Source organism: Cyclopterus lumpus, chromosome 9 (assembly GCF_009769545.1).
Source record: "Cyclopterus lumpus isolate fCycLum1 chromosome 9, fCycLum1.pri, whole genome shotgun sequence".
In the NCBI taxonomy this organism is placed as follows: Eukaryota; Metazoa; Chordata; class Actinopteri; order Perciformes; family Cyclopteridae; genus Cyclopterus; species Cyclopterus lumpus.
In genome coordinates this window covers 22,459,984-22,486,877 of record NC_046974.1, presented here as the reverse complement: position 1 = coordinate 22,486,877, position 26,894 = coordinate 22,459,984, and the positions used below count along the sequence as shown (strand labels likewise).

The 26,894-nt window shown below is 43.7% G+C and overlaps 1 protein-coding gene across 1 annotated transcript; it reads left to right on the top strand.

Moving 5' to 3' along the window:
* The first annotated feature begins 482 nt into the window (after positions 1 to 482).
* gpat2 (glycerol-3-phosphate acyltransferase 2, mitochondrial) lies at positions 483 to 26,459 on the top strand. The gene is made up of 22 exons (XM_034541240.1): positions 483 to 554; positions 2,203 to 2,313; positions 2,994 to 3,064; positions 3,182 to 3,292; positions 3,647 to 3,769; positions 4,846 to 4,945; positions 6,543 to 6,676; positions 6,864 to 6,963; positions 9,884 to 10,063; positions 11,256 to 11,354; positions 12,036 to 12,118; positions 13,904 to 14,037; positions 14,165 to 14,235; positions 14,506 to 14,666; positions 14,813 to 14,916; positions 16,575 to 16,759; positions 17,711 to 17,788; positions 18,209 to 18,337; positions 23,521 to 23,641; positions 23,908 to 23,976; positions 24,215 to 24,270; positions 26,340 to 26,459. The coding sequence occupies exons 1-22, from the start codon at positions 483 to 485 to the stop codon at positions 26,457 to 26,459; spliced, it is 2,412 nt and encodes an 803-aa protein (XP_034397131.1).
* Positions 26,460 to 26,894: the final 435 nt, after the last annotated feature.

The following is a 26,894-nucleotide window of genomic DNA, read 5'->3' as shown; positions in this document are numbered from 1 at the left end:
GGAAATGAAGAAACCGAGCAGCGAGAAGCTTTTTTTCTCCTTAACTGAACAGAATGAAGGGAAAGGTAGACATTGGAGAGGATTTAGGGTGGCAGCCGGGAAGAAAGTGCTTGTTAGATGGGCGAAATTGTAGCTGTGAGGCACAGGGTGATGGATTGGTGAGCACCACCAGCTCTCTCCTGCCACAGGACCAGTCACACTGAGATTTTGTGTGCGCAAGTGGATATGTGTTTATTTTCTCAAATAGAAGAGTAGAGGCCATTTTTATTTTTTTATCACTGCCCCCTGAAAGGTCACACAATTGGTATTGTATTGTGAAGCTCATGAAAAAAAAAGCCTGCTCACAATGTGCTCCCAAAGGACCTGTACTGCTCAACACACTGCCAGAATGCATTGTTTTAACGTGACACTGTCCAATATATTTGTTTCCTCCTGTCTTTTCTCTGCCAGGACGCTGAGTTGACGTCTGCAGGGGGCTCACCATGGTGCATGAGAAGAATGATGGGAAAGACAAAGACGTGATCCTTCCACTAATCCAACAAAATAGACCTGCTGTAAGAACACTGCCTGCATGACTCTCTCCCACAGACATGTCTTACTTCACCCCATGGGCACCAATCCCAAACGCTTTGTTCTTCACAATCACGAGAGAAACATGCACGAACACATGTGCTTCACTCCGCTTGATGTTTTTCCAAATCGCAGGATGTGGTTTATCAGTGAATCGTACTCATCCAGCAGAGAGTGACGATATTTTATGTTTTAAAGGAATCCAACAATATTTTGGGAAATGTTCTTATTTGCCGTTAAAAGAGAAGGTTGATGCCATTCTCGTGTCGGTTTTTGTCATAAATATGGAGCTGGAGCCTGCAAGCGATATGGTCTCAATCTCTAGTTTCAAGTATTCTTCAATACAGCCTGATGTTTATTTAGTAAATGATGATCCTAAAAAAATAGTAAAATAGACCATGAAGCAGGTTATGCTTTAGGGGGGGGGAGGGCAACCTTTTAATTGACAGGTTGCTACCAGAGCCATATACAGCATTTTACATCACGCAGTCCAAATATAATCTTTTTTTTAAAACGATGGCAACGGCCTAAATGTCAAACTCAAGACTTCAAAATGTCAGTGCACAAACCAATAAGTGGCGTCCTCTTCTTATATACAGTCTGTGGCAATAATCAGCACATAATGTAGGAAAACCATGAGGTGTCATGTAAAATAAGAAGGGTCCCTGTGCTTTCATAAGACAAGGTACACTATGCGCTGAATTTATTACAATGTTCAACTTTAATGTTTTGTCTTGTAAATTGACCGTTCCTTGGCGAGGCACTAATTCAGTCAGCTGCTCCGTTTTCTGGAATCCATCATCATCATTCAACCAGGAGAAAGTGTTATTGATTTTTGGAGATTCATTAACTAATTTCGTCCAAACAGGGTAATCAGTCTGAATCCAAGCTAAGACCTCATTTTAGGCACAGTAACAGCCCACACGTGCACACGCTGCATGATAATTAATGGGTAACGTTGCATAACACAGAAATATGTGTCCAACTGACCAGCAGTCGTCATGCTACAGGAGATCTGAAGTCTGATTAGTACGCAGTCTGGCCTGCGTGTCAGTACATGAGCTGCGTTATACCTGATGTGCACTGATTGCTACAGGCCGGGTCTAAATATATATATTTTTATTTATTATTACCAGCACTGTTAAATTTCTGCAGTGCTGATGAAATCAAATACGTTATTTCTGGTACGTGCGTGCACAGGTAGAGAACAGGTAGAGTACCTGCACTGTATTAACCAAATAATAATCAATGTGTACAAATGCAGCAGGTGAGTAATCAGATTTTCCCCCTGATCTTATGTTGCAATCAACACCTTTTTTTTGGCTGTGCCAAACTGCAGAAAAGAGACTAATGCTGGTCAGGCATCTCTGACTTATACTTTTCAGAGTTAGAGAGGCCAAGAGTGCCCATAATTACCACCTCCACCAGACTATCAATAACTAATGCGGTCTGGAATAAAGCCTACCTTCAAAATAAGGTAAACATGTTGAAACAATTTTGATTTAGAGGTGTTTTTCTTATTTAGCTGAACCCTCGCTGTTATGAAATGGGTGGACAAAATAATAGAGACACCTGTGGTTGCAACCTTTTAGTTTGTGGTGTTCATTTTGCATTTGATTCTTTCCCGCTCAGCTGTCATGGGAAATGAAGATCAAGAAAAGGCTGAAAACGGTGCCTCCCTGTCTGGGCAAGTTCAGGCCGACTGTTGGCCAGTGCTGCCACCAGTGCACCCCAGACAGCCTGGTGAGTGTACCGCGTAGAGGCCGGAGCAGGCTGGAGAGGAGGGGAAAGGTTGACTATAAGACTATGTACCATCCCAACAAATTCAATACACTGACCTCACATGACGCTTTGTGCATGCAGCTAGCTAAAAACATCAGATTTCAGCACATCAAAGGATTCTTCTGGCACCTTGTGTCTACCAGAGATGTAATTTATGCAAGTAGATGTAATTTTAACTAAAATGATTTAATACCCTCCACATAATATATGCTACCGTAGTTAGCAACGGCCCTTGCCAACGAAATACTGCGTAGCTGTGTGAAACACAGGTTTTATACCGTCCAAATACTTTACCGAAGGAATATAGTGAGCCTAAGAGACACAATGCTTCACGTCTTATTGCCTGTATCCTTTTAAGCTTGTAATTTGGCAGCTTTTACAAACTTAATTCTTAACCCTGTTGTTAGAGCATCCCACCGCACAGCAGCTTTTTGACATTTCAGAAAAGATACAAGTGGCGAGCGAAAATAATTTTTCCCCTCTATGGGGGGGCAGGACTTAATTGCGCTTTCTCTGTAGATGCCCCCATTCAGATGGCATCTGTCAGCTGCTTGTGCCTTTTTAAAAAGAATAAATAAAAATGTATACAATTGATTTTATCTGGGTTGATCTTGACGCCCATGTCATCTGTCTGTGTGTAGCGCAAGAAGCTTGGACAAACCTCCTCCCTTGGCTTTCGCAACCTGCTGAGCGTTGACGAGACACACACCAGGTATTGATGACAGCGTTCAGGCCACAGCGTTCAGGCCAACAAACAGCCAAATTGCTGCTGTCCCCGAGTGCACTCAACCAATGCACAATTGCTGCCTCTGTGTGTTTTGTATTGCAGGTATCGCGGATGGCTGGTGCGGAGGGTGTGTTGCGCGCTGTTCGTGAGTGGGTGCAAGGTTTACGCCAGCCCTGTTAGCAACAGACTGGAGAGAGTCTGCCAGAGCAATAGGTACCCAAGGGGTGAGAGGAGGAGTAGAGATACTTGAAGAGAGTAAATAAACGATAGGCGAAGATACCGAAAATGAAACGGGGCCCTGCTGTTTCAGAGAGTGGGAGAAGTGATAAGAGACACAAACAAAAGATACAGAAAATAACCGCTATCTTGTGGTCTGGGCAGAGAGAATGAACACTTTCCCTGTCTCCCGTCAATGCGCCTCTTGTTCCTATTGGTTGTTTTCTCTCCTCGGGTGTGATTGAGTTTAACCTTTATGTAACCTGACCTCTTTACCCGGGCATGTTGTTGTTGTTGTCTCACTGAAGAGGCTTTGTGTTTACCCTGCTGTCCTGTGACCATGTGTTTCAGGGTGAAGGAGGCGCTCACAGCAGCGCACAAAGCGCCCGAAGGGGGAGGCGGCCGAGGGCAGCTCAGCCACCTCTCACCACTCCTCCCCCTCATTAACATCTGCATCTCCCCTGGCTTCTTAAGGTGCGTGTGTGTGTTTGTTGGTTGGTTTGTTTGTTTATAAAAATAAATAAATTGCACTTAGCAACCCTTTCACTTAGAAGTGACAATAAATAAAACAGGATTTATTCTTCTGTCATCAGTGTGGTTTGAAAATAGAGTTGTGAGGTTCATTTTGCAAGCAAGGCGGCATAAAAACAAACAACCAAATGTGGAACGTAAACACACAATATAACACAACATGCTATGTTCACGCTAGGAGCGACAAGAGCAGCAAAACAGCATTGCGTGGCTAGTCGCCGTTAAATAGCACGGGGATCTGGCGAAGAGCATTTTAATTATTATAAACCAAATGTAACATTGTCCATGCAGAAAAACTAACAGGCAGGGCTTTTAGATCTGGCACCCGGGATGCCCCCAAAACTTACTCCTGTCGTTTGGCTACTCTAAAACAGAACAGTGAGAAAATAAAACGGCAACAATAGAAAGAAAAGAAACCTGGTGGAGCAGGTAGCGGAGGACATACAACCCACTTTGATCGCGGCCGCTGAAAAAGATGCATGTCGTGCGTTCAAATTGAAATTGGGCGCAGTGACTTTGGGCACAAAAACAGTACCTGTTTTTACTCGCTAGAGAAATGTGGAAAGTTGTGACTTTAAATTAACTTTTTAGGCTGCCTTCCGCTTGTGGGAATCTCTCTTCAAAATCTGCCCTGCACTGTCTTTCTTCTACCCTCCCTTATGTACAGCCTCTGTCTCCTTCTCTATCTACAGCTGCCACACACACACACACACACACACACACACACGCACCCCTCTTTATCGCTTTCCAGTTTGTGTCTTCCTTATGTCATCAGTTTCTCTCTCGACCTTATCCCTCTTCTCCTCACGTTGTCACACTCCCATCTGTCTTGTTTACATGTTCTCACTCCATCCACGCCCAATAGCAAAAGCCCCTCTTGGCTATATCTTATTCCCACCGTTATCCGTCTCTTATTCCCTTGTGGACATTGTCCCCCTACTGTCATTATCTCCTGTCATTAATTTTTTATTTTTTTTCCCCCTCCATCTCTTTCTTCACTCTAACCCTCCCCTGGCTAGATTCCTGAGCTGGGTGATGCTGAAGATGTTTTCCTCCCTGTTTTGCAGTGTTCAAGTTAACCTCAACCATCTGCCGGCTTTGCACAGAGCCTCACAAGAGGTGCAAGTATCTACAAGCACGCACATGCATATGCAGACGAAATTGCCAAACTTATTTTATTCACGGATGATTAAATGTGCTACCATGAACTGCTGCCCCCAAAGGGTGTCGACTCGCAATGCAAAACATGGAAAGCATCCTTTTCATCTCGACATTTTACGCGAGCATGATGTTTTCCCTCCACGCACACTACAACACACTCAGGATGTGCTCGGCCATCTAATGAGATGGTGAACAGCCCTGTGTGTACACATATTTTAAGGTAAAGACAAAATATACAGTCAGGGAATTTTTCAGTGAAGTAAAAGTACTAGTAAAACTACTTTTGAAATTCTGTATTAAAAAAAACTAAACAGAAAATAGCTACAACTTTCTAGTTTCTCTTGTTATACTTAATTATTGTCAGTTTTTTACAGAAGACTACACAATTCTAATTACATGGTTGACTAAATGCAAGTAAATAAATCTTAAGTCAGGCTACTGTTGCCGAGGTTCAAGATGGGCATGAATGACTCCAGTGAACTATGGCTTTAGTTTGGAGCTCACTGAAATGCAGTCTATTACATAAATGAAGGCAAAGCCACCCAGGACCGCATTCTATGGATGCTGGTTGTCTGCACATTTCCAGCGTTCTTCTGCCCTGTGGATGGTGTCCCGTCTATTCGGGATTCTTTTTTTAATTTGTCCAAATGAAACCTGTAAACAATGGGACATTGAGAAACTCTAAATCCAGAACTAAGATCATTTTTATAAGTTACCCCCAAACCTATGTTCACCTTGTAATTAATTTGTATAACCAGGCACGGTTGCATGTGAAAGTATCCCCATGACTTGCGTGTCTTCATCAAACTGGTTTATTTACAAATTAAGAGGTTTATTTTATTTTTTGAAATCATATGATAGTCTTTTGAGATTTCTGGGATTGGTTTGCCAGGTAGATAAAATATGATCAACACAAATTAAAAAAGTATTCATTTCTAAAACATTGTCGTCCTGTCTTTAAAAAGAGTGATATATCGAATGCAAATTTCTGTTCTATTGCAGACCTTATTACTTTAAAGTGATTAAAAGTGATGAAGTGCAATCATGTTTTATCTCCCTGCCTTGACTTCACTCTACATATAATTGAGTTTGCGATAGTGGCCTCTCATTTTATTTTCCACATTTGTATTTGGGAGAAATAAATGCTACTCAAAAGTTAAAGGGCCACATACTGTTCAGATTAACAGAGCTGTGGCTGACCTTGAACCAAACACTCCCAGTATGCTGCCAACCTCTACAGTTCACTTAAACATACTCACCACGTACAACCATAATCTCTGCCTGGATCCTTCTTAACTATTCTGGTGTAAAAAAATAATACGATTTTACAGTTTTTGTATCTCTGCCATTTTTAAATTATCAGTGTATTTTCCTTCCCTTTCTCCTGATAGAATCTAAAGCCTGTGGAACTTGATTATAATATAGATTGAATACGAGTCCCCAGAAAAACTCCAAACCAATGCGCCACCTCCGCACAGTCCACCATTGTTCGCCTTAATGAATGGTAATGTGAAGAATCTCGTTTATCAAAAGCTGCTTTTCTTCTGTAATGCAGGGATCTCTGCTGATGTATGTTTATGTGCGTCAGAGCGCCGCGGACTGTGCTCTCATCCCTCTGGTGCTCTTCTGTCACAACCTGAGAGTCCCATACACTGTTTGTCCCCTCCACATCACCAGCTCCTTCATAAGGTACACACACACACAATAGTATCTTCCCCTTTAAATAATGCATGAGCACCTTTTACCAGACACAATGATGCTGAATTGATCACTTGTATTCCTCATATTAAGCTCAGCCTTCATTTAAAATGTGGTGCTGAGATGCATCATCACTCCAAGCTTCTTGAATGCAACTAGTTATGTGTTTATCCTACAGATCAGTTCTGCAGAAAGTCGGAGTGATCCTCCTTCCGCCTTCTGCAGCGACTGAGCAGGATGCTGAGATGGACAGTCTATATTCACCCATCATGACCTCTGTAAGTTTTCCATGTTTTTTTTTACCCTTTTTAGGACAGGTAGGATGTGGCAATATTTCATTTAATTGTAGTTATTTGAGGGTTTAAGTAAAAATGTACTTCGGCATTGAAGACCCAAGAACCAAAATTTGCGCTTGGGCCTCGGACAGTTGATCGTTTTAACATCGCAAAGAGTCTACAGCCAGGCTCTTAATGAACTAACTAAGGTTTTTAACAACTTAAAAGGCTAATTTGCAAAGTAATATCGAAAGCTATTTAAATTCATCCTGAGGGGACCGTGAATGTCTGTTTCAGTTTTTGTGGTAATCTATGCAATAGTTGATCTATTTCATCCCAAACCACAAAGGTCACCCTCATGGTTCCATGGGTGAAGGTGTGTGTGTGTGTCATCATCCCCCTCCCACCCAGAGGTCATGCTCTCCTCACTGGGTGAAGGTGTGCATGTGTGGGGGGTCAAACTCCCACCCACAGGCCATGCTGAGCTCCATGGGTGAAGGTGTGCATGTGTGGGTGGCACTGGATGAAAAAGTCAAGAGTACATTAGGATTCGTCTTCTGGGGACCATGAATATATGTACCAAATGTCACGGCAATCCATCCTACAGTTGATAAGATAAGATAAGATAATCCTTTATTAGTCCCTTAGTGGGGAAATTACAGGATTACAGCAGCATTGCTCACAGTAATAAGTAAAACAAGTAGTATAATAACAGAATTAAGATAAAAGAGTAAAAAACAAGAAGAATATTATATATACAGACGGAGTAGAAATAGGATAAAGTGTATAAAATAATTTTTTTTTAAATTTAAAAAGTACTTAAACGTATTAGTATTGCACAACTGGGCAACTGGGCTAAAGTGCTGTTCAGTGCGAAGTCCAAAGTGTTCGAAGTGATTGTGTTTGTGGCCTACTGGGAGCTCAGCTTGTTGTGTAGCCTGACAGCAGCGGGGAGAAAGGACCTGCGGTACCTCTCCCCCAGACACCGGGGATGAATCAGCCGGTGGCTGAAGGAGCTGTGCAGCGCTGCCAGAGTACCCTGCATGGGGTGGGAGGGGTGGTCCATCAGGGACGATAGCTTGGCCATCATCCTCCTGTCCCCCACCACCTCCACAGTATCCAGAGGACACCCCAGCACGCTGCTGGCCTTCCCCACCAGTTTGTCCAGTCTCCTCCTGTCAGCTGCTGTGATGCCGCTGCACCAGAAGACCACTCCATAAAAGATGGCTGATGCCACCACCGAGTCGAAGAAGGTCTTCAGGAGTGCTCCCTGCACCCCAAAGGACCTCAGTCTCCTCAGATGCTGAGGAGACTGAGGTCTCTGTATCTGAGGTCTTTGTATCTCATCTCCTCAGATGAGATACAAAGTGATGAACCGACCGACCAACTGACACACCGACGTCTCCATCCCTGGAGCCAACGCCAGTAGCTTAGCTAAAAAGATTTATTTTATAGGTATCGCTGTCAATGGAAGACGCGCTTACAAACGCTCGCTTCAACAGTCATAAGCTAATTCCGGTTTCGTGTTCCCCTTTCTGAGAGTCACGAGCAATAAAAACATCCTCTCAGTTCGATCCTTTTCCAGCCTGACAATCGGAGCGGCTCCTCATTCTTTGCGCATGTAAACTAATAAACATCCTGTTTACAAGAAACAAAACCCTCGGTCACAAATCAGAGAACACGTTACTAATGCATTTTGCTGAGAAAAAAAGCATCAGGTAATTATATAAAATTGAAGGGTAAGCAAAAGATTCCGTTCTTTGTAATTTGGTTGTTTAGTGCTTGTGCATTCGGTCAAATTCATACTCACTTTTCATTTCACTTATCACAGTAAGCTCCTAACTCAGAATACAACCTGTCTGTTCTCCCCCTCCTCGTCCTCTCCCTCATTCCCCTGGTCTCATCCCACTCTCTATTCATTCTCAAAATGACCAAGGGGCTTGAGGTTTGCTTCCTAGATTGTAGCTTTGGAGTTGGCTGGAGTGACAAAGCAATGAGGAGAGGGCGGAGAAACGGGAAGAATGGTGGTTAGCTTGATTGTGTGAGCTTGGCAGGTCTGAGCGGGTTGTTTCTATGGGACAGTAATTTGTGTTTTTTTAGCCTTGTTTCAGAGATGAATGTGGTCTGTATTAATAGCGCCCTGCTCTTACTCCTCTCTCCTCCTGCATCCATCACATTTTCCTCTTGTACCTTTGCCTATTGCTGTCTTCCTATTTATTTCAATTTGTTATCAACGACTAACACCTGTTCATCGACAATACCTTCACGGATGTATCGGGCAAGGGAGCTCTTTTGTGCATTGTATCGGTTTGCCTGAAGACGCTTTTCATTTGGAGAAGTTACTGACGTTATTAAGATCAATATTGTGCCATACAGCTCAATAACAAGGCCCAGTCTGGCATCAATCTACCAGACGACAGCCACGGTGGAACATAAGCAGGTTGTTTATAAGTAATGCAGCAAGTTCTTTTTTCATTTACCATTTATGGGAGTACACATATTGGCTGTGCGTGTGAAGGCAGTCGGGCTTGTTTATTGGTTGTATTTCAATGTTAATAGACCTTTATTGTTTATTGAGGGTAGGCCTGCTTAGCTGCCGCTCAATGGTAATTGAATTTTCCCTGTATGTGAGATGAAAACAGTACTTGGGGTGAGGGGAGTATCTCTGAAGTGTCCCCTGTAGTCCCTTTTTTTATTTCTGCTCTTTATCCTGCCTGCTTCCTACAGTTTGACTTCTCCACGCTCCGCTGCCCTCCACACTTTGTTTTCTTGCCTCTTTGTATTCCCTCCTAGGTCTGGTTCCCCATATTGCTTATGTATATTTTAGAAATGCAGGATAGGCATTCTATGTTAATTGGTCCCATACTGCCAAGACTTTTCAGATCTTTGTCTCTGCCATCTTCCTCTCTCCCCCTCCACCCAGCTGGTACATGAACTGCTACATGAGGGCCAGGCGATAAGCGTCGGTGTGTCTGCGGAGTCTGGCCAAGGTGGCCGGTGGCTGGCTCACATCACACAACTCATCAAAGAGGGATCTGTCCCCGATGTCAGTCTGGTGCCTGTGGGCATCTCCTACGACTGTGTGCCCGAGACCAACACACAGGTGGGGGTGGGGGGTGTAAACACACACTCGCAAGCAAACACTAAAAAACACTTAATATGAGCCATCTGTAAACTCCTCAGGAGCAAGGGAACAGGTTTGGTTTAACGCGGCGCCCCGAAAAAGACTTGAGGCAAAGAATGCTGCGTGAGGTGGGACGGATACGTGCCGGAGTTCTAAAAACGACAGGAAGTTGGTTATTATAGCTTGGCCCGATTATTAACACGTTGGAGCTGCAGCCGAGGCGGTGAGACACAATCGTACTCACTCTGTCATAACTCGGTCAAATCTCAACCCCACAGAGGAGTTGCACATATTTATAGATTCAATGTCACGTAGACCTCCCAAGGATATCAAGTATCCTTTGATGTGCATCTCATAATAAACCCTTAATAAATCTGCTTAGAAATCACAGAAGAAAACGTCCTTGTAACTCCAGAACTTCGGCACGTTGAGAAGTATCAAAGTAATCCAGTCTGACTACTTTTAATTGTGTAAATGTTAACAAATGCAGACTAAAAACAAGCAAAACTAACGGGGCTGAAGTTGTAGCACACAGTGTAACTCACTGAATCCATGGCAACATAATACCTATTTTACATCCCCAAAACACTATGGGACACTTAAGTTCCAAAACCATATAGAACAAAGAATAATAATCGACGTTCCAAAATCAATTAATATTGACATATTCTATTGAATTTGATTGACTTTACTTGGCATGATGGAGACGATGCAATTTAGCATAGTTCCAATAGAGAGCATGAATAAACCAAATGGCCACTGATGATCCAGAGTGCAACTTTTAAAAGTTTTGTTTCACAACTTTGCTCATTTCTCACCGGCCAGCGCTCACTGATTAGTTGAGGTTTGCATTTCATTATTTTTAAGCAGATTGATTGTTATTAGTCTCCATTAGTCTTGCCCTCTGTTATCTGCGCTTTGAGAGGATACTGGGGAGTGGGTGTTAATCGGTTAATTGCCATAATAAGGTGCTCGCCTCATCATTTTGTTCTGTCATCCAGTTCTGAACACACAGTTCTAGTACCAACACTGTCAGGACCTGCTCATTAGTGGTATCGCAGCCGTAATGACCCTCCTAAAGACAAGGCCTCATTATGATACCATCGTTAACTCTCTCTGTCTCTCTGTGTGTGCGTGTGTGTGTGTGTGTGTGTGTTTTTTCTCCCCACAGGTTGGCTTAAGCTCTGTGTTTCAGTGGATGTGGTCTCTACTCTGGAGGAGACCGGATGGAAGCGTGAGGGTCCACTTCGCTCAGCCCTTTTCTCTCAAGGTGCACACTGATTTACAAAAGGGACCATTTTGCCATTTAATTAAGACACGTCTGTCATCACAAGACAGAGAGTGGGTGTGAGTAGTGCGACAAAAAAGTGCTGTTCATTTCCCTGATTGTTTCATTTGAATAATTTTTAAAGATCTTCAGTCGTCAAAAGAAAAAAAAAGCAACAATTTAGGAAAAGAAAGACTTCTTATCCTTGAAAACATCATCTTGTGGAGGTTAGACAGGAGAAGAATAAGCCTTCTTATAAATCACACTCACCTTGGAAGTGGTGAAACGCACTTAGCTTCCACAGTTGCATGTTGAGGTTGTTTTGTTTCTAGGATTTACATTTTGTAGTCGAGAACAGATTTGTCTGAACAGAGCCAGATTTGCTTCTGGTTGTGGAGCATAGTTACATCTCCCAATATAATTCATTGTTGTTCCAGAGAAACCACAAGCTCCTCAGTTAAAAAAACAACCACTGAGCATTATAACATCCACCAAGGTAGCATTTATTGCAGGACTTTTGCGTAGGTGTGCCCAGTAAACTGTCAACTGAGGAAGTGGGCTGCAACAATGATAGTTGGGATTAAATGTTTTAAAGCAAACTTGGTTGAATATTCCTTGCTTAGTTTCCACCGGAGAACCAATATTGGATGGATTAGACATTCTACTTGTTTTTTTTGTCTGTAGGAGATGTGCGAGTCGGGGAGGTGCAGAGTAGATAAATGGCTCCCCCTACAGGACCTGTTGCTGCCTGTTATCCTCAACAACAGGTAATCAGACCCCCCACCACCGTGTACACACCTATGTGCACAAGTGAGTGTTTACACTCTATGTGGACAAACCTCAATGGAACACGGATTTGGATCAAGTTTGATCTAACATCTGTGAAATCGAAAAGTTACTTTCTCTCAAAGTTTGAAGATAAACCTCAAATCTGGCACAGACGCGATGGGAGCTCTGATGAGCATTTTCATCCTCTTAGACTTGATCCAATTACCGTCAACATTACAGTCTGCCAGCGAAAAAAGAAGAAAAAAAGATAACGGAAAAAAAATAACATCCTCGCTCAATTTCGGCTTGGTTTCTGACAGGGGGGGGCTTCTCCCTTCGTATATTTAATTCTCCTGAAAGCTCACAGGAAGCGATAGATGAGAAGGGGCAGAGACTGATAGTAGGATTGGATTGTTATCAGCACGTATGTGAGCAGTTTTAGTCATTTGCGTACATCCACATCATTAACAAGCTCAACACTGTGTCGCTGCTAAAGCCTCTTTTATTTTGTATCTGCACCCATGTCTTAAAACGAGGGCGGTGGCAAGGAAAATTCAAAATACTTTTATTCTTGCCTGAGACGAACATTGTCATCATCTGCAGGATTTTTGTGTTAACAGAGCCAGATACGACACGCTGTGTTTGACACACCGCTGCGTATCTCCCTCGCACATGCTGAGACTCATAAATAACACACTCGGATCACTCCAGCGTAGCCTCAAACAAGCAGCTCATAAAATGTCTCGCATTGATGTAGCTACCGTTTTAATGCGCCTGTATGCACCTGAAGTGTGTCTACGGTGTGGTTTTTACCCACACTTGGGTGTTCCGTTTATTTCTCAGAAACATGGTGTCGAGGCATCAACTAAACCCTCAAAATGGCCGTTTAGCCTTTACTGGAAACGCACCTGATGTTCCTTCCTCCCTACCCACAAATGTTGTCATAAAAGCGAATTGAGCATTACAGAAAATGTCCCATGTAATATAATTAAATGAAGCTTTTTCAAATTTCTTTCAGCTGGAGCGAATAATACTTGATTACGACTTGATTTGTTATGCAACTCCCCTGACAATGAATCCAATTTACTGCGACACATCCAGATGGCACAAGGCCAACTGTGGGTTTTTTCTTACCGGCTGTGTTATCCTTCCTCTATGTCCAGATTTCAGCTCTGCTGGATTTTGCGACAGATGTGATTTACTTGGGTTTAGTACGGAAACACTCGGTAAGCATTGTCGGAAATACTGCAAAGCGGCAGCGAGGGTGTCTGTTTACGGTGCAACCAAACAAACTGTTGATGACCTTGCTGAGGAGGTGGAGGTGTGCAGCCTTTCAACAGCTCACTGTGGCCTCTCGCTCCTGTTCCGTCATTACCAGCAACATCTAAAACTGACACATTATCAAAGAAATGCCGAAAATGGCCACGTATTTATTTTAGCAAAAAAGACGCTGACCGCAATGTGAAATTCATTTTAGTTTCCTGTAGCTTCTTCCCAGTATAAACACAATGTTTCGCCAGTTGAGCGGCGTCAGCAGGGCGCTTTGGTTATTCATCAGCAGTTACAGCTCTGGCTCAGATGCAGCGTAAAGAAAGGGAGAAGTAAACAGTAAGTCAGAGGGCAATGAGATTAAACTGCACTTGAGTCCAGCGTGGGACCGGCAGACTCCACCGCTAACAATGAAAACAACTATCCTCGAGGGTCGCGCCAGAGCGTACTTTATGAAAATCCTAACTTTCAAAAAAGTGATTCCACTTTCCTCGTCTCACTCTTCATCGCTCAAGGACCGACTGTGTGTTTGGGCGGAGGCGGATGTCGTGGCTCCTGCCTTCTTCTCATTATGCGTCTGAACTCAACGAGCCACCTCATCATCCTGAGAGAGACCTCAGCATCGCTGTCGTCCTCCACCTCATCTTCTGTAGGTCCAGCATTATGTTCCCCCGCTGAATCGTAAACAAACTTTCACAAACTTTTGTTTTAATGGTATGCAAATTGCCCCGCATTATCGCTCTCTCTGTGTGTGTTGGTGTGCTCTCTCTTTCTAGCTGCAGCCTCCTGCACAGCTGTGATGTCCACCAGTCTGGTGTCAAGTCTTCTGCTGTACAGACACCGCAAGGTACATGCAGCATTCACCCCCCCGTGGTGGTGTGCTGGCAGGGCAATTTTCCACTTGGTGCTGTCACAGTTGAAAATGTGCCACCAAGGATCCATCATTACTCCAAGAGGCTCATAAACAGAATTGTTTTTCCTGCTGGTTTTATGAGAGTGTGACAGTGATATTTCTGAGTCATACCCACCAGCCTCTGAACGTAACGTCACCAGATGGTCGACACTGGCGCCTCACTTCTGGAACCAAAAGCTTCTCCATCCCTCTTCCCCCCCGCAGGGTGTGAGCGTCTCGGCCCTGTGTCGTGATGTGGCCTGGCTCACGGAGGAGCTGCTGTTCAGGAACAAGGACGTGGGTTTCGGGGGAGTTTTGGAGGAGGTGGTCCGCTATTCCCTCTCCCTGCTCGCCCCTCACCTCATCGTAGCCGCAGTGCCGTCTCGGTTTGTTTTTCTGTCTCTTGAAAAAAGAACAAAAAAACAAGACCACTGATAAGCGCTCCACAGCAAACTTGTGTTGCTTATCTAAAATCCAATTTCCCTTTCAGCGACGCCTCTGTCTCCATTACTGTCTGTTTCCCACCTTCCAGGAGAGACCCTTCTATTGTGCCCCGTCCTTCTCTTGCTGCCTCGCTTCACCTCGCCCTCCAGGCCCAGATTGTCACACACACCTTTATTTTGGAAGCTGTTGGCGGTGAGTGACTTTGCATGCGTGTGTTTTTTGTGGCTGACAAAACTTTCCCTGTAACATTTAAGCCTAAATATCATCTTGCGACCCTGTGTTCTCCAGGCCTTGGCTGTGGCTCCCGACTGTTGGCATGTCAGTAGAAAATCTGTTTGAAACATGACATTTTCAAAGTTTACGTACTTTACATTCTGAATGTTAAAATTACGCAAAGTTTCGAGCAGTGTCGGGGGGGAAACTGCTTGCGGCGGCTCACTTTTTTGTATCCACTGAAATGAAAAAAGAAGGCAATGCAGCTCTTTAGCTGGACTGATTTCCTTTGTCACTTTTGTATGATAATCTCTTCTGATCCAGTCGTGTCAGTACGCCGGAGATGATCGATGAAGTGCTGCACATGTAATGTGAGCAACTCGAGACGCAATGGAGCAGAATGATATGAGACCATACTTCAACTTCACGGCTTATAACCACAATCTTTCCCTAACCTTGCGGTTCGTGTCGAGAGCGAGAATTTTGAAAACACTGGCATTGAACATAATCTGGGGTAATGAAGGATCGGCCAGTTTTGGCGTTCTTGTTTGGCAATCGGGTTGTAAAAAGCATAATGAGTAAAGTAGTGTATGGTAATCATCGAGTCGCGGAAAGCCTTGAGTGTTATAGCTGCTCATCCTTCTTGAGCCTGTACATTGTACTTGAGTCTGAGCCATAGATACTGCAGACCCATTTAAGCATTGTTGCCGGAGTTAAAAATAATGTGGAAGCTACTTGGCCTGCATGATTCATTTTTGCTGCATGCCTTGTTTTGGTCATATAGGAAGTGAAGCTGGTGGGCAGTGGGCTTTGTGCTGCTGAAAGCCTTTGTGTTCTGTTTAATACATGGATGCTGTATCGAGGTCATGATATTTTGTTGTGTACTATCCGGTAGTGAAAGATGTACTCCGATCCTTTACTTCAAGTTCCGTTTTTGTTCTACTTGGCCACACCTTTGGTGATCAGCAGCAATTGCGTTCACACCAAAAGTGTTACTAATATTCTCAATGCTTTTTACTCGCCCAACTGTTTGTGGTTTATTCGCTTCATTCGCGCCTTAGAGGGGGCGTCGCTTATCTCCGTGGCTTTACTCCGTGGAAACATTATCATTTCCGCCATCCACCATGGAAGAAATAACCACCAATAAAAATGTTAGCACCTTTTGAGAATTGCATTTTCTCTACTGACCAGCAGGGGTCAACTCATGGTTTCAGAAGAAAGTCAGATTGGAGTTTAAGAAAGAATGACTCAGTTATTCCCTCAGTAAACATTGTAAACACAAGTTGATGGTCTCAATCTCTAGTTTCAAGTCTTCTTCAATAGAGAATGATGTTCATTTCGTAAATGATGGCTCATTTAGAGTCACAGCATCTCTACGTCACTCTTCCGCATTCCAGATCTGGTCACTTCCGTTCACTGGTAGCAAAAAGTCCAAATGGCAACGGACAAAACACGAAACTCAAGGCTTCAAAACTGCAGTCTACGAATCAATCAGAGGAGTGGCGGTTTGATTCCCCAGCTACGCAAGTCCATGTCGATGTGTCCTTGGGCAAGACACGTACCCAGATTTGTCTCCACATGCTGTTGTATTTTGTCTTAGAGCAAATAATCAAATGTTTGCGTGTGTGTGTTCCTAGCGTGTGCGGTGTCGGCCATGCTGTGCGAGGTGGTCTGCAGTGGCGTCAGCAGCAGGGTGAGGAGCGACGGCGTGGATGGAGAGCAGGTCAACGGGGACATGGAGTTCAATGTGGTGCTCTGCCAGTCCGAGCTGACGGAGAGAGCCCTGCAGCTCTGCCATCTCCTGCCGCCAGGCTTCATGCCAGTGAGTAGGAATTCATATCACACACACACACACAGTGTGCCTCGTTCAATGGATGTTTAATGGAGCTGAACAGCCATTCATCCTGCTCTGCTGCCTCTATCTCAGGCAGAGTATGGTTTTGAATTGAGGTGTGTGTGTGTGTGTGTGTGTGTGTGTGTGTGTGTGTGTGTGTGTGTGTGTGTGTGTGTGTGTGTGTGTGTGTGTGTGTGTGTGTGTGTGTGTGTGTGTGTGTGTGTGTGTGTGTGTGTGTGTGTGTGTGTGTGTGTGTGTGTGTGTGTGTGTGTGTGTGTGTGTGTGTGTGTGTGTGTGTGTGTGTGTGTGTGTGTGTGTGTGTGTGTGTGTGTGTGTGTGTGTGTGTGTGTGTGTGCGCGCGCGCGTGCTCGTGCGCGTGTGTGTGTGCGCGTGCTCGTGCTCCATCAGGCTGACTTAAAGGGCTCCAAATCCGAGCCAGAAATACGATTCCTTTCTCTGTTTGCCTAGCTTTCATTTCGGCAGCTGCACTTTCTTGTGTCTCCTGCTCTGAGCTTTTTTTTTTTTTCTCCCCTCATTCCTCACCGAAAAAAAAAGGGTGCGCCTGGTCTCACCTTCCTGCCGGTCATCTTTCATTCTCCTCCTCTGATCTCCGCTACGTCTCTACTACACTCTCTGTCAGCTGTCTCCCTCTGAACTTCATAGAGGTGTGTGGAAAATGGTTCACATTGACAGATGAAGATTAGAAATAAATTAAAAATAATATGCAATGTTATAATAACGACTTTAAATAATGATGAATACCCTCCTAAGCAGCATGGGACGGATTAACTACAGAGCTTGTTGCACACCGACTTCAGGAGAGATAGATGCACCTAAAATACTTTTTTTTCCTCTAAATTTATTAGAGTATTAGTAGGTAGATAGTTGTAGTGCTGTCTCACGCTCACTCTCTTTCTTTGTCTCTCTCTCTCTCTCCAGCCCTGTCAGTCGTCCCAGAGTTTTGCTCTGGATGCAGTTGACAGTCTGGTCCGCTGTGGCATCCTGACCATGGAAGAAGTAAGAAAATATATTTTTCCCCCGTTTTTCAAAGTTTATTTTATTTATTTATTTATATATATTATATTATAAACTATATACCCCACTATGAACTACCCGTTCAGCACCACATGGCAGACAGCGACTAGCTGGTGGACATTTAGCAGCTAAAGAGACATCTTTTCAACTAGGAGTTGATGGAGACCAAACACGGAGCTCAACGTAAGAAAAGACTGACACCAAATTCCACTATTGACTATTGTTAATAGTGGAATTTGGTGTCAGCAGTCTTGTGTTATGAAAGGTATTCTACGTTGCACCCAAAATGTCAGCATAAGACTCAAACACTCAGATCAAGATTTGAAGTCGGTCACAGAGGTTCTTACCAAGAAGAGTTACAGTCTGAAATGCTGCTGTCTTTTTCTTTTTTTTCTTATGTAGATTCCCAGAGACGTTCCCATCTCTGACTTCTGGAAGAAGGAGGGCGCCCTGACCTGGACCACCTCTGACGACCCTTATCACAGCGACTCCGACTGTGACATGGAGGAGCAGGACCTGCGTTCCTACAAGGTACAGAGAAGCAGGGCCTGCGTTCCTACAGCTGTTGGTAGTGAAGCATCAAAGGTTAGATGCAGGAAAAATGTCATGCTTGCCGACTTCCAAAAGATGACACATGAAAAGGAACTTTGAAGTAACTAAATCTCCATTACAAAAGCACCTACACAGTTGCGTGACGTAACCTGAATGTCAATTAGCAGCATGTGTCATCTTTAAAAGAAGGCCGACTGTCATGGGTGTTATATGTGCTTTGTCAAAGCGACACGAGGAAGCTTCCCAGCTTCCAATGGGACCAAACAGCCGGTGTTGAAAGTGCAGGCGCGTCCGTTACCGACGCCACAAAGTGACTTTGGGGTGAAACTGTATCAAGAGAGAGAGCAGCAATCAAAGCACATGGATCCAAGAAATGCACATCTTATGTAATAACAAAAATAATATCACCGTGATATTTAAAGGTACACTAAGGATTGTTTGTTTTAAACAAACTGTGATGTTTGTGTAAAATGTTACAATGACAAATCTAACAGGAAACACTTGCGTTAGTGACTAGAGAAATCAGAAAATGACCATTTTTTTCCACACAATTAAATAAATGGTCCAAATCTTGACATGCAAGTGAAAACGAGTCCATACACTCAATATTGCAAGCGCTCCAAAAAAACGAGTAGCGAGCCGACCTTCAAAGTTGTGAGCCTGGGAGTATTCTGTGTGTGGACTATCTCTCTTTTTGCTTTATTTATGCAGCCTTTTTCACCCAACTGGGATCATCCACTACAGCCATAGTTGGACTCTTTCAGAACACTGTAACTGCGGTACCTGAGCCGCAAGTAAAAGCCCAGTAAAACTGCTGCCATCTCCACCTCGGTATCCACCTTCAGCTTCGTCCGTGAGGAAGAGCCTCATCAGTGTCTTTACACTTTACTCTGAACCTTTTAGCTTTCTCCATCTTATGCACTCGCTGTTCTTCTCCCGGTGCTGCTGCCCTCGGCTCAGGCCCTGAGCGGGGTCAGAGCAGACCTCCATACCTGTTATCAGTCAGCACTTTAGACACTTCGGGTGGTCCCAAGAAGCACGCTGAGCTGCTATAGTGACAAACTCTCAGGGAAAAGCCTGGCCTCGCTCAAAGTTTAACGATTTACACAGAGCACCTGAACTTTTAAAAGTGTAATTGTGTTCACTGTCCTTGTAGAACATTGTTCTCCAGAGGCAATCACACTTTCTTTTTCTCTTGTTATTGCGTTTGTGTTTCTTAAGTTATTCATGTTAAACCAGCTCTGCAAGCCGAGAAGGAATATATTCCCTGAGGTGGCTGGGATGTTTATGGTTGTGTACATACTCATGACCTACAGAAAAACAAATATTTGTATAACCCCCCCCTCCCCTCCCCCCCAACTATATCAAAGATTTCTGTGTTTTGATCATTTATATTAATTTATTGGATAGCATATACCCTGATACGATCAACGTGATGAGCTCATATATTATTCTTTCTTAACATGCTATCATATTCTTTTGGGGCCGTGTTGTGCAAAGTATTATTATCATTTTTTCAATCTGTTTAGTTGACTTGTCTAGTTATTATACTGCGAGTGGATTTCCATGCGTTTTATTTTTTTTTTTACAACTCTTCCTATAAACAGCTCTCTCTTTCTCTCTGTTTTAAGTTCTACTGCGCATCGAAGCCTCTGAGTGCTACACATTAACACAATGTTTGTGTTAACGCCGATTGAGTTGATTGATTAAATGGCAGCTGCTCATTGAAAAATTGGATGAGTTCCATTCAGCACGTCCCACTGAATGAAATATGACTTTGGTAGGAAATCTGGATATGTGCTGGATGAATAATTTTTTCAAACACTAAACGAGGGCCGTTAGCAACAGCAAAGAGCGATCTGTATCTGCTGCAGCATCGGCATGAGCATCCATCCTTCATAAGGGTGTTGTATGGATGTGTAATGACCAAGGCAATTTTACTCTACATTACAAACTTAGTCCCCGTATAGTTCCATATTACATGTTTATAATGGCCCCATACACAGTGTTTAACAATTTATGAAGGGATTTCTTTGTCTCCCTCATTACTAGATGAAGCCGTGAATAAAATGTTTGTCTGAGTTTGGTGTGCATGAACTTGACTGGCCCGCACAGAGCCCTGTCCTCAACCCCATGCAACACATTTGGAATGACTTTGAACCCCGAGTGTGAGCCGGGCTCAGTGGGAGCAAAGTCCCCTGCAGCCAGTTTCTGAATTCTAGTGAAGCGCCTTGCTAGAAGAGCAAAAGCTGTTTATAGCAGAAGAGTGAAATCCCATGAATTTGGAACGAGGTGTTCAACATCACACACATGGGTGCACTGCTCGAGTGTCAGCTTACCTTTGGACGTGTAGTGTGTAGGGTTGCACGGTGTACCCATACTAAAAAGGTACCGCGGTACCAGTGCGTTCAAAACGATACGGTTTTGCATATTTTTAGAATCGGTACTTTATTAAAATAGCGCACGATCAAAGCGCACGCACTGCTCCGCTCCTTTAATGCTGCCCAGCGCGTTGACTGCAAAGGGGGCGGGGCTGCCTCACTCACAGCGATGATCGCTGGGGAGACAACATGGCGTCACGTGCCGGAGCTTTTGAGACTTTTTGGGAAAAAAAGATGCCAGAAGCGAAATCTGGAAACACACACACTCTGCTGGTTAGTCAAGGGCTTTTAACCCGTCTGCGAAACGTGTTTCAAAGCCACTCAGACCAGGGAGCAATGTGTCAAACATGGCAAAGCAACTTTCAGACAGACACCCTGAACTTTTCAAAGAGTTCAAAGAACGACAGGTAAGCAGATGTGATTATAAACATGATGCAAACCTTAAGCTCACCAACATACAGCCTAACACTGTAGCCTTAGCCTAGTTTAACCTAAGCCTATGTGATCATGAGGTCACAATGCACGTGTACTAAATGAAACACAATTGATGCAAAATGGCTACATGCTGGTGGATTGAGCTAATTAGGGTCCGAGCGACTGACGAAGTCAGTCCGAGAGGACCCTATTGAGTTTGTTATTATTCCGCTTTTTGGGCGCATTTTGGGGGTATTTGCCAGCGACGAAAACCGCTCAAATTTGGCAAGCTTGTCAGGCTTGGTGAAAATAGCCATCCGATCAAGGAGTCACATTTTTTACATTCATAGTTGCTCTCTAGCGCCCCCTCAAAATTTGACCGGCGACGCCCCTCACCCAGAATGTCCGATTGACTTGAAATTTTTCATACATATCCACCTGCTCTACAAAAAAGCCTCTCAGACCCCTAAGGTCCGTCTACTTAGATTTTCCGCCATTTTGAATTTTGTGAAAAACACAAAATTGACATTCTTAACTACATGCTTGGTTCAAATCAACAAAACATGATATCAATCAAATCATTGAAGCCAGATGACCTAGAAAATGTCAACAGTTTTTTTTATATCTCATTGTGGTAAGGATCTATGACCCAATGAACATCTTAGGGGCGTGTCTTGTTTTTCAATGCTCATAGCGTCAACACTATTGGGACTAATCACTTTAAAACATTTTTCCTAGGTGCGCATGGCATGCCTTAACTTTCAAAAAAAATCTTGTGTGATTTGAACACTAGGGGGCGCTACAATAAATTGCCGAAGTTGCCCGTTTTTCGCGTTTTTTTTCTCTCGTTTTTGCCACTTTTTGCCGTTATTATTTTACTGTTATCTCCCACAAAAAACATCCGATCGACTTCAATCTTCTTTCCAGGATGATCAGAAGGCCTTGAGCTAGAGACACATAATGCATGTATCTGTTCACATTCTCAAAGTGCCCCTACTGGCCAAAACAAATAAGCCTAAAAATGCATGAAAATTACACAACATGGTCTACACTTCACGTAGAGACGCATGGTGCATGTATATGTTCACATTCTCATTGCGCCACCTACTGGCTCAACTGGACTTGCTCAAATCTGACCCAAACTTGTCGTGCTTGTTACAAGTCGCGGCCGGAGGATATCGACGAGCTTAATTTCACTCATATTTGAAGCGCCACCTACTGGCTCAACTGGACTTGCTCTAATCTGACCCAAACTCGTCATGCTTGTTACAAGTCACGGCCTGAGGATATCCACAAGTCTAATTTCAGTCGTAGTCAGAGCGCCACCTGCTGGCTCAACTAGACTTGCTCGAATCTGCCCCAAACTCGTCGTGAATATCGGGGTTACGCGACAAACGGTAAAACGCACGACCGGCGGCCCCGCGTTCTCGGCCGAGCAGGTCGGCGTCCCGCCGACGCCCTCGACCGGCGTGGAAGAGCGAGGACCCGTTCATTGCTGCTCGCAGCTTTAATTATTTTTTGTTTTAGTTAAGGAAAAATGATTATTCCATGAATTAAGATACAATATGAACTCTCCAATTGCTCATACTTATGGAAGGAACTATGTAGTCATCTGGTCAGATACAGACAAAAGGCCTACACTGCTGTGTATAATCAATGCTATGATGGCACCATGTAGTTTACATTAACATCTTGCTGTAGGCTAATACTAATATTAATGCCATTTGTTAAGTGTTCAAAAAGCTGGGCAGGACCAAGCTGGTAAATAGGGAACCATACAGATGTTTTATTTATTACTATTATAGATAAATATACCAGTATCGTATCGAATTCTGGTATCGTATCGTATGTATCGGGTATCGTGATATTTATGGCAGGTATCGTATCGAAGTTAGAATTTGGTATCGTGACAACCCTAGTAGTGTGCGGAGATTTGAGGAGGATAAAGTTCTCCTCGCCTAATAAACAATCACTGATTACGGGACATAAAAACCCTTGGAATAAATTCATGGATAAGCACAAAACTAAATTATAAATTAAATGTGGTTATAAAAAAGAGGTGTAAAGGGGCATTTGAAACAACAGCATAAACAACTATTTACTACTCAAATTAAATGTACATTAAAATGAGTTATGTCCTTATTGCTCATTTTTGGTTATTCTGTAATATGGCCAGCACGGACATTTGGACCCACATGTAAGTGTGCCGCTCGAGCAAGTGTTGCTTTTTTATAATTTTGTGCCTCCATGTCCTGCAGCCGTATGACTTTCTGGGGCCAACTGACAGCGACTTGCTCGATGTGTGCTCATTGTAGCGGAAAATGTCTTATTTTTATTCCTGCATCCACCTCTATCCACTTTTCCCAGATAAGCCAGCCGAGTCAGTGTCCAGAGATGCTCTTCTTCCTCAGCAGTATGCTAGCTGGTCACATGAGGGCGCTGTGCTGGGCGACCAGCTGTCTGGACCTCCTGCCCACTCCTCTGCCAGGTATGTACGTCTCAGGAACAGCGTTCATCTTTGATTGGTGTCGGAGGGTTGGCAACACACACACAATTGTTTAAAACGTGTAAAAGTATTTCACCACTTTTTCAAAGCAATGAACCGGAGGAGCTCGTAAATGAATTCCACATCAAGTCAAAAATGAATGCTGATGGCGTTCTCCGTGTCTCTGATACTTATGTTTCACCCTGAGCCGTTTGCAGTGTTCCCCCAGTCATGAAGTGTACCCGATGATGGCGCGCTGTGTGTTTCAGAGGCAGAGTTCGTGGCTCAGATGCACTCCCATCTGTGTGACGCAGCAGATCAGAGGAAGCAGCACTACGGTGAGCCTCAAACAAACCCCCCCCCCCCCAAGAGCACACACCCACACAAAGATCTTCTATTTCCCACTGATTCAGTGTGTAACAAGTCAGCAGAGACACTCTTCAATAATGCACGTTATAAAAAAACTCATCAGTCCCACTTGTAACTGCTGTGTTTCATTATCTCGACCTGTTTTTTTTATTTTATTAGAAATCTGTCTGTTCTTTTGATTTGAGTGCCTTTGTGCTGATCTCACAGAGAGCTGCTCGGAGGAGGCTGCCCACACTGCAGTTAGATCGCTAATAGACCTGGGGGTGAGTGACAGCCTGTGTGTGTGCGTTTTTAAATGTGTCGGGTCTGCCAAGAATTACAGCTTGACTCAGAAGTGGAGGTGCAGTCCAACTCTAAATAAAAAAGTGTTAACATTGATCCGTTCCAAATACTGAGATAACTGCTAATAATCAATCAGCAGCTGGCAGTTTTTCCAACAACATTCTGGAGCTTCCAGCTCGGCGTGAGCGGGGATCCAATCCGATTTTGCTCCAACAAGAGAGAAACTGAGCCCGACCCGAGCCAGCCATATCCAATCATGTTTGAGGCAGAAATGTCAATCTCTAAAGAGAATTCACTGAGCCAAGGACACAAGCGATTTTAAATAAAAGATGTGGGAAGATGTAGCGCAGGCATCTCTTGGTTTTAGTTCACATTTTAGGCTTTGATAAGAAAAGTCTACTGGGGACCTATCATCCTATTCATGTTGTCTATCTATTTTACATTTACCAGCATTATGTTTTTAACTATAAAGGATGTAATTTGCTTTTCATAACATTCATAAATTATCTGAAATCCACTTTTTAACAGATTAAATTTAAATAGCTGGAATCTGCAGTGTACTGAAGTACAAATTTGACATACACAAACTGAAGTACATCCATTTCATGCCGAGCAGCAGCTTCTCAACACATGATGAGTTCATGCACAGTATTGAGAGTAGGACAGAAGGAACATTTTCCAAAGCTCAAAAACTCCAACACAACTTTGGACTTTTTACTTCACTGCATTTATCTGGCAGCTGTAGTCAGTAGCTACTTTATGGATAATTATTTTACACACACATTACATGATCAGCTTCTAAAATAGGATTTCTTGTTGTATATTAAACTATCCAGCTGATATGAAAGATGTTGCACGCTTATTTCTCAGGTGCTGGTAGTCCCTCTGATCTTTGGTCAGACCTAGGCTAGTGGTACCGTTCTCCTCATTTAACTCCCGGCAAGAAAGCGGCTACGTTTATTTCCCATAACTACCGAACAACAAAGTACATTTTGCTGATATTACTGCAGTGCTGAGTAAGATGAGCATGTTGAATGCGGGGAACCTGTTCTTACTTTTGAGGATCCCTCTGACATATTTCCTTAATTTCCCTGTGAGTTGTGAGGCGACCTGATATAAAAATAAAATAAACACTCCACTCAGACAAAAGGAACCAAGGATTCAACTCTGACGAGACCAGATGAAGTTTACCGTGATGCATTAACAGGCTGCGGCAGTTTTTCTGTCCGGGGAAGTTTTTTAATTTCTTTTTTCATAAAGTGTAAGAAGAAAGGCAAACTGTTGATTACGAGCGTCTTTTATCTCCATCTGCATCGACTCTGCAAACCACAGCAGGGAATAATAAAACAGGCGAAGGACAACTTAAAAATCTGAGAACTCGAAGAGAAACACGCCGATACTTGTCATAAAGATGGAGGACACCGCAGCTCCCTCGTAACTCTAATGCAGCCTTTGTATTATTATTTTTTATTACATCCATGGATATATTCATCAGGGTTTCGAAACAATTTACCACTAAAGTGGGTAAAGTAGACGGCGTGTGCATCCCTCAGTCTGTGGGTTGGGAATCACTGCCTTTTTAAAAATAGAGCATCATTGACCCATATATCTGTGAAGATCTCATGAAGCCATTATTAATTTTCTTATCACGGTTGCCAGTCAGAAGTGGTCGTTATCAGGAATCAGGCTCGTCTTTACGGTTTCCACAGTTAATTCCACTCTGATGTCAAGACGACTTGATTTCTAAGATCTGCAGGTGAAATCGGGGGGGGGGGGGGGCTGCTTTGAGTGTTTATGCACCTGGAAAACAACAAGAAAAGGCTGACGTTTGTCGCCCCATTTCATCTCATTTCAGACTTTTCTGGAGGTCTTGTTTTTATCTCTGTTATTACGTCCGTCTTTTTATTTTTTTTTGTGCAATAAAAAAAACACAAGCGCAACACTAAAGATAAGAAAGGCTCCGAGCTCCCAGTGTTCAAATAACGGTTACTAAATCAAGGCGTTGCGGTGGCGTGTGTCCTGACGGCGCTTCTGTTTGCTTCCGCCTCAGGTCCTTTCGGAGGAGCGCCGGAGAGGAGGAGGCGTCTTCCTGAGCGTCGGCTCTTTGTTCCAGTCGCCCGAAAACCGTCAGAAACTGCAGCGCTTCATCTCTCAGTACCTCTTTAATTAATATGTTTAGCTGTGCGCCGTGACTCGAGGGCTTTGTTGTGTTGCAGTCTGACCTCATTGGTGTCAGAGCAGCTCGTGTTCGCCGTCGAGATGCATGCTGAGCGGTGGCCGCTCGTGCCTTTAAGTTAATTGCATTTTGATTTTTCAGTGATGAGACACTGATTTTAAGTTTATCTTTAGTAATGGCATTAGCATAACGCAACGGGAGACACGGCTTATGAAGTCCCCGTAATCAGCCGCGAGGACTCGGTGCAGCTCGTGGCTTCGACCATGTTTATGTGGCGGTCGCCAACGCTTTTGTTTGTGATGTGAACATTGAGTTTATTCCCAAGTTGGTCACTTCAGCAATGTTCAGGCTGACAATAAAGTGCCTACTCAAGCCATTGACCCCGGCTGGTTACTAAATGGTTTACAGTCATGTATCCTGCTGCTTGTC

What these genes read in the sequence shown, in the direction of transcription:
- gpat2 (XM_034541240.1), top strand. Translation starts at nt 483, where the DNA reads ATGGTGCATGAGAAGAATGATGGGAAAGACAAAGACGTGATCCTTCCA. An exon ending in CTCAGCCCTTTTCTCTCAAG is followed by an intron (nt 11,355 to 12,035) that starts GTGCACACTGAT and finishes TTTTGTCTGTAG; the next exon opens with GAGATGTGCGAGTCGGGGAG. An exon ending in GTAGCCGCAGTGCCGTCTCG is followed by an intron (nt 14,667 to 14,812) that starts GTTTGTTTTTCT and finishes CCCACCTTCCAG; the next exon opens with GAGAGACCCTTCTATTGTGC.